This window comes from Neodiprion lecontei, chromosome 6 (genome assembly GCF_021901455.1).
Source record: "Neodiprion lecontei isolate iyNeoLeco1 chromosome 6, iyNeoLeco1.1, whole genome shotgun sequence".
Lineage (NCBI taxonomy): Eukaryota > Metazoa > Arthropoda > Insecta > Hymenoptera > Diprionidae > Neodiprion > Neodiprion lecontei.
This window is the reverse complement of record NC_060265.1, coordinates 982,216-998,926: the sequence shown is the minus strand read 5'-3', so window position 1 is coordinate 998,926 and position 16,711 is coordinate 982,216. Positions and strand designations below refer to the sequence as shown.

The 16,711-nt window shown below is 43.1% G+C and overlaps 1 protein-coding gene across 5 annotated transcripts in view; it reads right to left on the bottom strand.

Annotated features, from left to right (window-relative positions):
- LOC107217994 (potassium voltage-gated channel subfamily KQT member 1) overlaps positions 1-16,711 on the bottom strand; it is a 129,773-nt gene that overhangs the window by 70,778 nt on the left and 42,284 nt on the right. For 3 of the 5 annotated variants that reach the window (XM_046743516.1, XM_046743517.1, XM_015655723.2), the window contains exons 1-2: positions 6,116-7,539; positions 1,244-1,802 (exon numbers count right to left, since the gene is read on the bottom strand). The exons of the other annotated variants lie outside the window; for them this stretch is intronic. In XM_046743516.1, the coding sequence (XP_046599472.1) occupies positions 1,244-1,802; positions 6,116-6,491 (935 nt within the window). In that variant the 5' untranslated portion in view covers positions 6,492-7,539. Of the gene's footprint in view, positions 1-1,243; positions 1,803-6,115; positions 7,540-16,711 lie in introns of those variants that run through there. 5 annotated transcript variants of the gene reach the window in all.

The following is a 16,711-nucleotide window of genomic DNA, read 5'->3' as shown; positions in this document are numbered from 1 at the left end:
GAAAGTACACACGGATATTTATACCGAAATCCGTCGGACAGCCCGACCTGATTTGCACGGTTCTTTGCGCGAGTAGGAAAAGGTGTATTTATAGATATGCACAGTTACAGTGCGGATCTATATTTTGGCGCCACGGAGTCGAAAACCAAGAGTCCGCTAACGAGCACAGTTTTCTCATACGGTAGCTAGATTCGTCGGGTTTATTCGGGGAAAGCGACATGCGGGCGTGACATCGATATCGAGTCACCGGAATTACCTCGGCAAGTGTGGCGAAGAAGGAAAAGGCTCGTAGCTTCTGTCGCTCTATCGGATTTTCGAGAACAATTATCGCGAGGGGAGGGAGGAGGGCTGAAAGGATTTCATTTCGGGAAGATCCTGCAAATTTTCGACACTGAAAGCTTCAAGCTCCGTGCTTTTAGCCGCGACGTGTCAGTTGACTCTCGTCTCGCCAAATTACGTCGTTTTCGCGACATTATAATTGATCTCAATTCTTACTACAGTCGTTGAATAGGAAATAAACGCACGCACTATTACCGCAAGTCTTTCGGGAATTCAAAAATTATACATTCTTCAATTTTCCTCGTTTCATTAGATAATTGGATACCCGTGAGAAAATGTACACCTTACTACTTCCTGCCTGAAATTATAAGTACCTCTTTCGATTGAACCAATTATCGTATTATTATTGCTACGGTAGACGATATTGCGAAGTCAACAAATTGGAATAATTTTCAAAACGAGCAGCCAATTATTCGTCACTTTCCTTACTCACCTAATTTATCGAAGTTGCTTATATATGTTGGGAAAACAATAAACTCGACGACCTCGCTTCTTTGAATTTGTATTGTATGTAATAAATAAATTCCGTCTTTATTTTCCACTCATTACTCCTAAGAACCATATCGAGCGAATTGTGTTTTCAGGCAATCAGAGATTTGACATACCGTCATTATAAAATCACGATATAGTCGCAATATCGTTTCTGAGGTGGTTACCGAAAAAATCGACGAAACAGACTTTCAAGAACGAATTACTAAGCGGTTTGTAGAAACGATGAGAAATTTTCGTTCCACTAAGACCGTCCTGTTTTCCAGACAGTCTTCCAAACACGTATCTCATGAAAATGCATGAAACGAGGTATAATCCCCCCCCCCCCCTCAAAAAAAAATAAAATAAAATAAAATAAAAAAACAACGACACGGCGAAGATGCGAGAAGGAAAGGCGATTCGATCGAGTACTCACACTGTGAAGTGGTAGACAAAACAAATCCATCCGCCGGGATGTTCGAGGAAGACGTACAACCGTTCCTGAAAAGTTTTCCCCTTCTTGTGATGAAACACGTACTTGGCCTTGAAGGCCTGATCAATGGGAAGATATATGGGGTAGTAGGGGTCGGGGACGCCCCTCTGATCGGTGCCGGGCTCCTCGCCGACTCCGTCGTCGACGGTGTCGTCGATCATGTCGTCGGCGAGTTTCTTCCTCCTGTGTTTCCGCTTCATCGGAGTCGGCACCCTCTTGTGGTGAGCCTCGCCGAATCGGGGGCTGCGGAACCTCCGCAGGAAGGTGAAGCGCCTCGACGTCTCCTCCTCGCCGCCTCCGTTGTCCGTGTCCTCCGTCTCGCTGCCCGGCGTCTTAAGGGCGACGTCTTCCGTTTCACCGCCGGCGACGAGCTCGTCTTCGCTACCCTGGAGGGCCGCGTAAGCCGCGGCAGCGCTGTACCTCTTTTCCGTCAACCTCGAGGACTGTTGCTGCTGCTGGCGGTCCTTACTTCGGGGAAGATTTTCGCTGGCGAATCCGTGACCTAGGAATTCCCGGGTCAGTTCAAGGGGATCGTATTCCAACCCACTTTGGACAGGGAAATTAACTTTGGGGACGGTTTTCATCGATATTGTCGGTTTTCTGAGCTTGGGATTCGTTTCGCAGATGCAACGCGATCGTTCGTTCGATGCGAGAAATATTTTAAAAGCCTTGTATACTCCTCGATTTTCCAACTATTCAAGTAGATTCGAAACGCAGCCCACCGTGGTCCAGTTTTATTAAACAGTCAATTTTCTAAAACTCGTCACACTGTTCAGGGTTCGAAGCTTGGATCCTAGCAGCTCTCCGTCGTCTATGACCGTAATCTTCTAACGGTGTATCGAACACGACTGCTACAACCGGTAATCACATTTCGAACACTACAAAAGAGATTTTGATATTGTCGCAAAGTTGAAGTAAGTCACGGAACATCGGGAAGAAATTCATTATTTTCCAATTTCAGAAACATTCTCAAGAATTTGGCTTTTCAAAAATATGAGCATATGTTTGGTTCGGTATGGTTTACCAAATTCTAATGGTGCGTCGTAACGTTTTTTTTTTCTACGTTCCTTTTTTTTGTTTTTTTTTCTCAACAGCCACCGTTACGTCAACGTTCGTAACTTTAACCGCGTGTAATTTCAGGCGAGGAACCCTGTAAACTTTTGCGAATATCAGCTGCAACGTACGTACATCACCGCGTGTGAAACTTTGGAATTGCGATTAGAAGCGTGCAGAGTATAACGGAGAGTTGAACGTATCAAGTTTCTCCGCGCAGCGTCGCTTGTCTCGAAGCGATTTTCCACCCCTGTAATCACTGTCAGTGCGCAGCTGACGACCCAGGAGGGCGAGTGAAACCAATTCCCGATCCAACGCTTGTTCGCAGTGCGTCTGTACAGTTTTCGAAACTATATTCCTTCAACAACTTGTCGGCAAGTAATGATCGCTTAAGCACAGTGACACAGGGTTCGACTCTTCGCTCTTTTTATCGATTCATTCGAGCGTGACGACTGAGTAAAGACTGGTATAGAAGTTTGTTTTGTCTGCATGTTGATTCGCCGGTGTCTCGTATTAAACCAAGACCGTTGGTAGTCTGGAATTCCAGAAATTAAGCTGACGCATCGCCAAGTTTCGCGAAAATTTACCTCAGCGACGATTCTGGTCTAACCTACTTTCTTTCTTTCTTTATTTTTTCGTTTTTTTGTCCCACTTCTTTTTTGCTTATCATTTCTACCGAGTACCTCCAAACCGTTCCTTTCTTTCAAGACTCAAGTTTTTCTCGTTTATTCTCTGCTAGCAAAAATTGAGTTTGAAGTAAACGAGGGTTTTTTGACACAAGCGCGATTCCATCGAAGAAGAATGAGCGCAGTGAGGCAAGTTTTGGCGAGGATTTCGAGGTCGGCATCGTAATTGTTTCGTGATTGACGTTTCGGATGTTCGAAGGGATTCCCTTTCCTCGGGAAATTACCCGTGCGAGTGGAAATTTTTCGGACAGCAAGGCACGCGGCTGGTCCGCGATCCCAATAACGTTGCGAAGACGATACTGGGCGGAAAATCGCTGTCTGTCCGCGGAAATTGATTGTATTCCTAGGTTGAGCCGTTCCGTTAATTCCTCCTCCGCAATCAGAGACACGCCGCTTCGCGAACGTTATTCCGACGCCTCTGTGCAAGCTCGTAATTCATTCCCCGGGGAGAGGGAGAAATAAAAAGCACCGCACGATACACTCGCCGTCTGATTATTTCGCGATGAAATTAACACGCGGTTAAAACAAGCCAACGCCTCGAGTGTTGGTCGAAACCGCGGCCAGCCATAAATTATGCAAATCTACCGCGTGTAAATATTCGAGTTCACCGCTGCCTCGACGAATCGTTTCTAAATTTTGCGCTCCTCCCGTTTTTGACCCTCGCTAAAATCGCTTGCATATTTTATCGCGTTACCACGGACGAGGTCGGAGACAGTCGAACGCTGTCGGATGTGTCGCGAGCTGATGTAAAGTCACTCGGCAGTTACTGATTCGCGGTCCGATTACCCGAGACAGAAATTCCGGTCTTGGTATCACCGCGTCACAATTCGGACGTTCGAAAGTCGCGACGTTTCCAAAGTTGAAAGTTGTCCCAGCTCCGATATCCGCGCAGAGATTGGGTTGAACTTACTCGACGCGGTAATGATTTTACGGATTTTCTGCTCAGATCGTAACGCGACTTGAACAGATTCTCTTGAACGACGAGAAGCAAAAAAAAATAAAAATAAAAATTTTAAAGCAAGTTAACAAGTTAAAAGAGACAGAACGCGAATCGAGTACTTTCAGGTCAGTTATTCCAAAACCAGATTACACTTCAAACGATGTCAAACACTTTTCTTCCATTCAATCGTCGCGAATCAGCCTCAACGAGAATGTTGGTATAAAAAAAAGAAAAAGAACTCTGTGCGCGAATTTTTACAACGTTGGATACGGAAAATGTATCGGTAGGTGTACTCTTGTACCCACATGATGTGCCAATCGCAAATTCGTGACGACGTTAAATACGAAACAGCTTGGTATACAAGGCAGGTACTCGACTTCTTTTTCGATCATAATAAAACGGGTTTATTCCCTCGTCAATGAATTTATAAGGGAGGGAGCGTGCACGTTTATTTCACCTTTTGCGCTAATATCGGGGGAAAGAGAGAGAGAGAATGAGAATGAGAGAGAGAGAGAGAGAGAGAGAGAGAAGTAAAAAAAAAAAGAAAAAGAAAAACGAACCACCCGGCAGAAATTTCGATTCTGATAAATGATCTAGTGAATCGGTAACGACCGAACTCGCGGTTCTCCGATTATCTGCCAAAATTCTATTTATAGAACCCGGGTCTGAAATAATTCAAGCCATTTTCTCTACCATTCTCTACCTTCGTCAGAAATTGTTTAACATCGGAAATGGATATCCATCGCTTCCCCCGTCTTCATCAACCGAGACCCGGAATCGAAGAACTCGCGATACCCGAATCACGATCCGAAAACTTGCCAATTACCCCGCGTCAATTAACTTCTCCGCTATGATGTTTCAAATTCTTCTTTATCTACTCGGCAGGACTTACTCTCGTTTTTATTATTGTACAAAACTGATGAAAGCGAGCGAAACGATATCGTAAAAGAAAATTGAACTCTGAGGCAAACGACAAGTTTACGCGAACTAAATTTTCTACCTCGGTATTTACGCGGATTGGGGTCGATATGAAGAGCTCTAAATACCTCGTTCAGGGTAAAAATATGAGACGCGGTGAGCTGCGGTTAACACGGGAGAAGCGACGCAAAGTGTACGTAGCTTCAGAACGTTTGAAACTTTTTTTTCAATTTACTTGAAAAGCTTTTTAGACGAGGCGCGGTCTCAAATCTGGGGCAATCTTTCCTTGCTCTCGCTCCCCCCCCCCCCCCCCCCTCCCTTTCTTACTCTCTGTACGCTATGTGTACCTAGGTTGCGTCCTCGCGGCTTTTCTTTCTTCATAATCGTTACTCGTCGTCAGTTTATCCCGACTACGCGATACGAAGCGAAGAGCCTCGGACGTACGGCTAACTTTTGCAATTTCCCACCGCTTTAAATTCCGAGTTTTCCCCCGAAAACGCGTTCCTCGGTACATCGTAGTTTTTTTCTTCACTAATAACGATTTTTAGTCCTCTTTTGCTTTTTTATTTCGCATGAACTCGCATGAGCTGGTAACAGGCTTCGCGAACAATGCCGTTGCATCTACGCATATAACGTAATCCGTGATACCGTGCACAAGATTGCACTTTGAAAGGGAATATTTTCAAAAGACTGGAACGCCTCGAATGGATTGATTCCATTCGAACATTCATTCGCAAGCTCTTTATTCAAGTATAATATATTCCAGGCTCTGGTTGAGTATTGTTATCGAATCAACCAGTCGATTTAGCAAGAGGAACATCATTGAATTTTCGCTAATGTTTCGTCCACTAAAACGGAATCGATGGTCTTTGAAAAACAATTTTTGCAAACAGAAAGAAATCATCAGATGCTGGTAATAGAAACTGATTTAATTTTAAATCCGTATCATCTGAAAACCAAGCATCGAATTTGATTCTCGAGAAACAATTTTCCGCGTTCGCTTTGCATCCACGCTGAATATACTCGAAAAATTTATCATCGAACGTGATTGTTAGAATATATCCCTCCGAGAATAACACCAGTTGTCAAAAAACGTTCCCTCTCACCAAGTTGGGGTTAAAAATCGTATCCTCGAATCGCAAGCTCAACTTCAGGGTTCTCGACAGACGGACCCGAGCCGATTTCCCCGACCGCACAGACCATCCTCAAAATTTGTACCTGCCGTCGCGCATTTTTTATAATTCTCCTGAGCCGCCTGGCAATTGGCGTGATGATATTGACCGGAGGATTGCTGCTGGTGTTGTTGCAGTTGCGGATGAAATCCAAGGTGGGGTGAATTTTGTTGCAGCTGTCGGTGCTGCTGTTCCTGATGCTGTTGCTGGTTGATCGGGGCCTTCGTAACGCTAAGGACGAGGTCCTCGCGTGATGGAACGATCCTGGTGAGCTGTCTGCTCTGCCGGAACAGGGTTTCCTGTTCGCCGCGGTTCATTTTGAGGCGGGTCGACGCTCTTTCAAGGATAAAGGTGCCTTGCCGGGAGTAGTCGGCTGGTCCAGGTCGACCGGGGCCGCTGCCTAAGAGGACGGCGTGCAGCATCCCGAAGCCGGGAGGTCGGCATCCGGAGGGCCGATGAACCGCGATGGCACCGAAGAGCGACGAACCATGGCAACCGCGAGTGGCTGGGGAAGCACCGCCGATCTCTCGCCGCGTTAGGTTTTTCCAAATTTACAACGAAGCTGGGCAAGGGAACCGGGAATCGGGAACCGAACGAGCAGGTACGAAAGAAAGGCGACCCTCGACAGCCGCGATGGCCTTTCGCCCCGCCTCACCTGAGGACCTTCTTGAACAGGTCGACGCTACCCAACCTTTTGCGGGCGAAGCGGAATCCCGCGTTTCGCATTATCAACGTCAAACAACCACCGATCCGTGACCGAATTTTTCCGGGCACGCCACCGTCGTACGTAATTTTCCTCAAGGTCATCTATGCGGTTGCTTTTCCGAAACCCCAATCCTCCCTCCTCGTAATTACAATATCTGTTGAAACTCAAATTATTGCCTCCAGCTTCTGGGCGAATGTATAATATAACGATTATTATTATTATTCTTGTTGTTATTGTTGTTAATATTATTATTATTATTATTATTATTATTATTATTATTATTATACAATTACGGCTTTAATTATTTAATAGACATGCACTAAATTCATCCATTTGTTTCACCGCAACGATTCACTCTTACGTTTAGTCTCACATTTACGACTTTTTTGTTATCTTCTTTCTTCCCCCCTTTGCACTTGAATGATTGCTTGTGTTGATTATAAATTATTGCTTAGCGTTGAATATTCACGTTTATTATATACGTATAATCACAGAACGATTGCATATCGGTGCCGGTTTCTCGATCATTCTCGATCGTCCGGCGTAACGACCGACGCCGATAAAAATATCAAGAAATACGAAAGAAAAAAAAAAAAAGTGTGAGAAACAAAACAGACCAGAAAAAAATAAATAAAAAATAAACACGAGTAAATCCGGGCCTCAACGACTCCGTTTTCAGGATTTTTTCGAGGTCGTTACTCGGCACCCGTCGACTCTAATCGCGACCCATGCATCAGCGCGGTCCGACGATGAGCGCCGTTTGACCTTTCGCATGTTTCGATCCCGCCTCCCCCCCCCCCCCCCCCCCCCCCACCCCCCTGCCCCCGCGCGCTTTGGATAATTCGGGGTGAAAAAAGCGCGACCCCTTGACGTTCGGTCACTCGATTCACCCTGAGCTTCTCGCGCTCTCTTCCCTTCTGATCTCGAACTCGAAATGGGAGAAAAAGAGCCAAAACTACGGAGCACGCGGAGCGAAAAAAGCGCCCTCGACGGATAGCGCGTCGCGAGGAGGGTGAAGATCAGCTTGCGAATCCGGCTCCAACATCTCCAAGAATTTTTACAATCATAAGAAAACTTTGACCATTCGGAGGTTTGAAATGAAAAAAGTTGGCGACTCGGCTCGACGCGGCGCGTTGATGTTACCGGGGCTGCGGCCCGCAACCAACTGTGGCTTTGCACCCCTCGCTAGTTCGAGCTTTCGCCGCGTTTCACTCCGGGGATGATCTGGCGCCACTGCCACCCCCGAATTTCCCTCCTGTCCTTCCCCACGTTCAGCTGCGTCTAAGAAACCCGAAATTCCCGCGGTACGATCCTGGAATTTCGTTCCGTGCTTTTTACCTTTTCAGGTATTCGAGAGACGCGATATTTTGTTCGTGTATAAAAATGATGAAAATGACAATAATAACATGTTTGGACGTGCCGTGGATATTTCTATCTATCAAGTTTCCGACATTGTTTCTCTCTCTTTCTCTCTCTTCAATCGTTATTTCATTTTCGTCTTCACCGAGATCGATCTCTGTTTATTTGATCAGATTAAATCCTACCTCGTTTCTGTTCACTTCCTTTTTTCACGTATTATTTGCCTCTCACGATACATCGCTACTTTTCTCTGTCGCATCTGTTTGTTCAACATCGCCACGAAGAATAAATTATACATGTATCTATCTCTGCTTCATACGAGCTAAAAATTCCACCGATTGGATTTCCTTTTCTTTCTTTTCAGTTACCCAGAAATCTACTAATTTTGAATCGAAGTCATAGAATACAGAGGTAACATCAACGTTACGCAAGATGGAGAAACAAATGGATGATAAAAATGCAAAAATAGCGGCTGTCTGTGGCGAGGAAAGAGACGCGCGGAGAATTCGGATCACGAATATCTTTAACAGGGGTTCGGGAGAATTAAATGGGGGTTTGAACGGGTTACCGTCGAAAGATATGCAATCGGCTCCCTAGCCGTGTATAACTTATCCATCTTAATGCGCCGCCTCGTGATTATGTAGACCGGTTCTAAGCTCGCCGTCTGGGCGGGGGGGAAGTATATCTGTATATATATGTACACACATATATATATACATATACATATGCGTTGGAACATGGGTATAGGAAGGGTTGCGGACGGGATAGGTCTGTGTGGCTGCCTTGTACGGATGTTAGATTGCGGCCCAGATTCCGTGTTAACGAGTAGTTATACTCGCCTCGACGATTGCGGGGTAGAAAATCTCGGGGAAAAACGTGTTATAGCCATCAAATGTCTCCGTCGTAACCGAATTTACAACGCGACTATTTATTACGTTAACCTACGACACATATCACACAGATTTATCACTATTTCCGGGAAAGCCCCGCTGAGGATGCTAAAATATCTGGGGATTGGAAGAAATACCATCAAGGCTCGGAGGGTCTGGAATATCAAGTTTCGGATATCGTCCAACATCCGTTGACAGGGGTTTTTCTTTTTACCCTTGACTTTGATTAAACTTTTACACTCTTTGACTCGAGCACTTCTTTCTCCCCAGTAATTATCTCCAGAGTCCTGCAGACTTCATTGAACACACCGAAGGTCAGACGTTAAAACCCTATCAAATCAACACTTTGACTAATTTTCTTAGACCCTCAAATTTTTTTACTTTTCTTCGAAATCGTTTGAAAATTTACTTTTATGAGGGAACTTAAATTCACGTTCTTTTTTGTTTCACAATTTTCGAAAGCCTTTTTTTTTTAAACGCTCCATCGCACCGTTTCGCAACTTTCCCATACCTCTATCCGTATGTGCGTATGTATGTGTGTATATATATATATATATATATATATATATACCATTTTGTTTGCGAAATGGTGCGGAAGAACGGCCCCACTGCCATCCCAGGAAGGCCAATATTCCAGGTTTTCATCTCTCCAAGACCGAAATGAATTTTCTTCCCTTCCGCGGCGATCGAAGGTGGAAGATTTCTTTTCACGTTTCAAGAATTCAGGAAGAAATTAATGAAAAATCCGCTCGCGGTTCAAGCGCCGAATAGCATTATACGGTTTGCCAACAAGTAAAACAAGAGGTTGAACAATAAGTGGCAACTTTGTTTTTACAACGAAACAAGCTTTCGAGTTCATCTCTCGCCTGGATATAAAAAATACTTCGAAAACCGGCAAATTTCCATCGAAACCTTTTTAAAGAGTGTAGTATATACATTCAGCTATACTGAAACAATGCGGAAAACTTACTTATATTATACAATCTGCGTCTGATTGACACGCAGAGCGAGTACGGGCGAAATAAAAAGAAAAAAACGTAACACGGGCTGTCATTCGAGGACAGGGATGAAAATATCGAGCTTACGAAAGCTTCTTTCCTCGGGAATTCCATTAGCGAACAATTATTGTAACCCGCTTACACGCCGGTAAGGCTGTCCGCAGACCGTCCGTCCGTCCGTTTTCCAGCCAGGCGTAACATGCAAAACATGAAAAGCTTCGCGTACAACAAAATCTGATCGACGCACACGAGCATCCGCTGTACGGAAGCTCTGCAACGTGAGGTGAAAAAAAGGTGTTACGAAAGAGAGGAAGATAGAAAAAGACGCGGACGCGGCCAATTCTCGCAGCTTCGCCATTTTCTTCCTGGGGTAAATCGCGATACAGCGGAAGACAGGCTGCTGCAGGCTGCAGGAAACTCAACGAAACTGGCAGGCATGAGTTATCGCTCACACTTATGTGTACATACTTAATACACTTAGGCTGAAAGGCAGACGTTTTTAGGTAGGTACATATGATGCGGTAAAACAGTTCGGGGCGGCCGGCGATAAAAATAATAAAGGCCGTTGAATTTATCGCTCTACCCGCGGAAAAACTTTCCCTCATACGTGCTCTGCCTACACGTTGATGCGACATTGTGTATCAGGTATATACATTCATACGTGTGCGGTAATAATTTCATACAGACATCGATTTTGCGATAAAAATTCCATCGGTAAAATAAATTCTATAACGAGGATCGGGGAGCAGCAGTTATCGAGTCGTGTGTACTGTGTTGTATTATTATACGTTAACGAAATATGTGTATTGGCGTGTATGCGTATGGGGAATTCCACGCGAATCCAACAAACGTGCAAGTCTGATCCTCCCTGTTTGCGATTTTGATCCAAACTTTTTCTGCAATTGTCTGAAACTCTGAAACAGTACCCTGAATTTTTTTTCAATTTTTCATTGGACTGGTTAATTATTTGTAATTTGGATATCCCCGAATGCTTCAACAAACTTCTATTTTTCACTTAAATTATTTCTAGACCGGTTTCATTGCGAAGTTGATAAAAAAAACTTGAATGTGCCAAAAAAATCAAGAATTGAAATTCTTGAGAATTTTAAAAAAGCTTCTTTTCAAAATCGCTCCTAATATTCACAAATAATTCCCGAGCTGGTTAGAAAATTTTAAAAACATCAGGGCACCGTTTCAGTGTTGGGACAATTTCGGAAAATTTTTCAAGTAAAATCAAAAATGGTGAGAGTCCATCGTTTTTTGGGTTCGCATGGAATCCCCCATATGCATGTACATACGTATTAAAAGTATAAACGATACGTGCGGTACTTTGTTGCTGATACTTGAGGGAGAGCTTTTTCTAATATTGCGCAGCGAGTTTTCTTTTTTTTATTATTCACTGTAAGCTGAATCGTTGAATACGTGTGTATTTGTGGTAATGTGGCGCATAAGCTTGTGCGTGTGTACCACTTTAATTCTTCAGCGATGTTATACTGCAGCTCCATCTGCTGCTGCCGCTGTTACGTTTGTCAAAGTGAAACGAAAGGGTTTGAAAGCTCCCTCTCCGGGAATAAAGCATTCGCTCTACTCCCAGCACCAAACTGTAACTCACTATACGGTACGGTAGGCGCCCACTTTCCCTGCACAAAAAATATGCTGCACTGCACAAATACCGTGTCAAATATTTTACATATTGCAAAAAGTATCACGTATGTGTAACCAAAAATTCAAGTTGTTAAATTGCATAAATCCGGAATTTCAAAATTTTCAAAACCGTATCTCGCGACCTAAGCATGCATAAATATTTCAACAAAAACAAGAAAATAAAACAACACGAACCGTTCAACTCGTCTTGTCAGGGAAATTCTTCGAGAAAATAAAAACTATTTACGACACCCGTCAAGAAGGTGATTCTCATCTAAGGTGAAAAAATTATGTCGAGATATGTAACAAGAGTTAACGAAGAAAAAGAATAAAGAATTCTTTAGCGCCGATTGTGTCCATAAATAGGGCGAGAAATAAGACAATGAATAAAAAACGATACTGCATGTACTTACATGGTATGTATACGTAGATGTACACGTATACATACGGACGTAATTTTACCGCATTTCTCGACCCGTTAAGAAGATAATCACACGTTCTAGTTAATAACGAGTCGCACAACCCTGCAGTTCCTACATTATTATATCGTCGTTATTGTGGTTATTATTATTATTATACGAGTTTGTTGTGCACAAGGTGCGGCATTCGAAGAAACAAAGAAAGAGAGAGAGAGAGAGAGGTGGAGGGGAAAAAGAATACAAATAAAAATCTGGATATCATCAAGAAGTTAAAACTTATTTTATTAATCAAACGCAGTGAGACGTAAAAAAAGAATATTGGAGAAAGGAAACACGTCGTTCAAATTGTTACACAAAGATTCTAATTATATTTCTTTGAATTCGTTGCGTGAATTTCTTTCCCTCGTCTTTCTGGTTTTTGAAAAGAATAAAAATCCGTCCTCGCAAAACCCTGCAGGCTGAAACCGAACGAACGAAGTGAATCGTTTCCAGATTATACGTGACGCAAGCTTTCCGCGTGCAGCGCAAGTGCGCTACGTTCCTGCAAAAATATCTGCATGGAAAAGTTTGCGAGTGAGCGAAGAGAGAGGTTTCCGGTTTCGACCGGAAGTCGGCGGGAAGCCGACAGCCGTCCCTTGTTCTCGACGCGTCAGCCGGTATCGCGAGTACGTATTTACGCCCGTATTCGCGTCTCGATTTATCCACGCTGTAACGAAGCTGAGTCGAAGCTGCACCGCGTGGCAGGATTGTTTCGAATTTGAACTCGGCAGCGTTTCGCCCTCGTCCTCCCTGCCAATTTCTGCATCGCGCTCTGCGGCGAGGCTTGAAGAGAAGTTTGTCACGAGACGCTAAATACTTGGGACTTCGCCGCGAAACTCTATTTATAGACGAGTCTCGCTCGATACTGCATGCCGCGAGGGGTGTGCGAACCTCGCTTCTTCACCCCCTTCGGCAACCCCCCAAAAACCATGCGGCGAGTCGCGACGCCATAAACGCCTTAAGACGTACGGTTCAAAATTTCTTTGTGAGATTTCCTTCGCAGTATTGGAAGTTTGATTCAGATAAAGCGAACCCGTTGGTTGAAATTGCGAAATTTCAGCTTTTGCGCCAAGTTTTCTTGCTCTTTTTGCTCATGCATGAAACAGAGTTAATATTGCACGTATTCGTTTGGAAAGAATCGAGGGTGAATGGTTTTTTTTCTTTCTCGTTGGAGAATTTCCCATACAATTCGGTGCAAATGACCAGACTTCAATTTCGTTTCCAGAACTCGTCGAGGTCATATAATTTAGTCATGGTTCGAGTGGAGGAAAAAAGATAATACGTTGCACTTCAAGCTTGGATGAAAGTAGAAATTATTCAAATAGAAAGAGAATTGGCAGACGTGCAGCTTATTCTTCTTCTTCCTTGGATTATATATCTATAACGTTTTTTTACGTCTTACCGGTATACAGGATCCTGAGATTCAACCTTCGAGAACACAATTTTTCTACTCGCCGTTTTCGCAAGATGAGACAGTAAAATACTATTAATTGATTTATTGAAATCTTTTCCTCTGTTATCGCATATTTTTTATTTTTCTCCGTCGAATCCGAAATCAATTTATCAAGCTACAATGAACGATTACGAAAATTCGCCGTCTCGAAATCCTGCTTTCCTCATCTTTCGCATCGAATGAAAAAAAAGCAAATTGTTTGTACCCCTGAAGCTGATTGACAGTGGTTACAATAAATTTGAAAGAAGTTTGAATTTCCGACATTTAAATCTGTCCGCAGTACAAAGATTCTTAATTCACGTTCTAATTTGAAAGACGAATAAAAATCAATTCCACCGTTATCACACCAGTCCGTGATTCACGAAGGTATTCGAGTTTCCGTACTTCCGCGGTAATGGAAACAGGTTTTCCGGAGTTTCCGGCCCGCCGGCGTCCGATCCGAAATAAAGGATCTTGCCCAGCGAGCAATATCTTCATGCTGTCGTAGGTCGGACTGCACACGTACGAGCATGTTGTACGGACAGGTGTAAAAGGCGAGTGCGGCTCGAAGGGCGCAGAGAGCCCATTAGGCGACTGTTTGTACACGCCAGCGGACTCGAGAACACTTTAAACTCGCTACCTTGGGCACTTCATCCCGGAAAATGGGTGGAGCTGACCTCCTCGTCCATCCAGGGAGCCGAGCAAGCCGCTCGCGATCTATTGTCTAGCTTCTCTCTAGCCCGTCTTTGACCCCAACTGCAATTTCCCACCCCTGGTCGACGATAATTAGACCCGAAAAGCATAGAAATGTCGCATGCGAGCTTAAGGAGGGGGATGAGAAAAAATCTTGACGAAAACACGAGGGAAAAATTTTATGCAAAAAAAAATTGTAATTCGTAACTTCGTAAGCTTCGAGTCGATTGTAACAATGCGAGTCGGCTATCGAACGGTTATCAATTATCGGTGTGTAAAATTTTTATGAATACTGAGAAAACCGAGAAAAAAAAATACGAGGGAACTCTTTTGTTTAATTTACGAAAAAAAAAATTGCATATCGGCGAAAATATTTTCGCAAGCTGCAGAAGCGCGCGAATTATTGTATAACGCTTGGTAAGAGAGTGGATTTTATCTCAGCGAGTTTTTTAGGTGATTCGACTTGCTCTGTTCAAATACTCGTGTTTGCTTGGAGGGGGTGAATTTTCTCTCAGCGTTTGTGTCGAACCAGGCTTGACCCTCTGTAATTACGATCTTCACCGTCCACAAACGGCTGCATGTGTGTATAAATTTATAGATAAAATATCAATTTTATACGCATACGTGTAATAAATGATAAATTCATGTGCGAAAAAGTGGAAATAATTAACTATATTGCTATACATAGTCAAAATGAAATTCCGTGCTCTTGCGTAAAATTATTTTACTCGTCGAACACGTGTTGGCAAAATACACATTTTTTTCCTGGCTTCGAGCGAACTAAATTAGTGTAATTAAAAATTGATCTAGAAAAGCAAAAATAAGAAGAAAGCAACAGTTCGGACATAATGATTTGCGTCTTTCTGCTAAACGTTATTTTTTATTCAAATCAGGTGCGGAAAAAATACTCAAGACAAACGATTCTCTCGACGAAAACTCCGCGGTATTTATATACCTAGCCGGATAATTTTTGGCTGCCGTGCAACGATTTAATATTCGAGCAAGTAATTTTGGCGAAAATTTTTACGGCCATTTTTTTCCCAACTGTAAGTTACAGTTTAGTTTTCATGAATTCAATACACGCTTGTACTTCTTTTTCCTTTTTCAACGACAACGGCAGAAGGAAAGGCAAAACTTGGAAGAAATAAAAATCGAACTTTTATATTGCACAGCACCGAATGTTTCATATTTATTTCTTCTGTTCCCAGTTTTTAACATCGGACTATATCGATGATACAGATCGTATTACAGACTGACGTGTATACATATACATATATATATTATATGTATATATACGTGATAACGCTACTTTGTGTGTATAAACTGATTAATTAATGAGGAGGGGAGTTTAAATTTTTTTTATTCGACCACATTTTTTTTTTACTTCTGTCTTTTCTGTAGCCTCGGTACTTTTTTTTTTTTTTATTTTTGTCTCACTTTAACGAAGGGCGCAGTGGTCGCTCCGCGATTTCCACGAGATACCTAATATACACGCAATCATTCGCGTTCGGTGGGTAAATTTCGATTAAAGGGAACGGTCGAAACAAAGAGGTAGGTAAATAAAGTGAAAAAATATGAAGGAAAAAAAGAAACAAAACCACCACGAAGAGGCAGACAAAAATTAGAGATCGCCACGTCGATACGGTGCTGAAAATTAACACCAGCCCCTCTTCGGCTGCACGCCACCTAGCCGGCAAACTTTTAGCGGAGTGAATTTTCCCGGAAAACATTTCGCCCCGTTTTTTGTACCGTTTTACACGGTTCACTGCACTCGTGATTCCTGCGTAAGCGTTGAATTCAGCTCATGAATTAGCTTGGCAAATACAATTACGCCTCGATAATCGTCGTTTCGTGGGTCGACGTCAACGATCGATTTTATCCCGCTACGCGGGCGATAAAGTTTTTCTGCGAGACCGTTTGACTTTCAACGAGCGTGGTCAAGATTTAACCTCAAAAGTCTGTACGAACAAATTGCAGACTCGTTCGTTCTTTCTACCACGGCGTAGGAAATTAATTCCTACTCTGCAGAGGAAATGGAAAGAATTTTCCTGCAGTTTGTGTTTTTTTTTTTTTCAGCGACAATACGTTTCAGGATTTCGTTGCGTATTTCGAAAATTAACGACGAGTTGAAATAACGAAGTAACAAATAACGTTTCAACTTTATTATCTCGTCGATCGGGTTATTCGTACATATTCAACGCCGCTGGGCTGACCTCACACTGAGACTTACTACTCGCCGGCTGACAGGACAGGATAAAGAGGCGCAAGTTAGTCCGCGCTAGAGATCCGAGATTATACGAAAGGGCCGATCCACGCGAAGTAACAGTTTCGATACGAAAGTGTCCTAATTTTTATTTTTTCATTTCGGGAGAACGAGAAATTATTTTTTTTTTTTTATTTACGGCAACATGATTTAATCGCGACGGAACTTGTGAAAATTCTTCAATATTTCATCGTTTGTC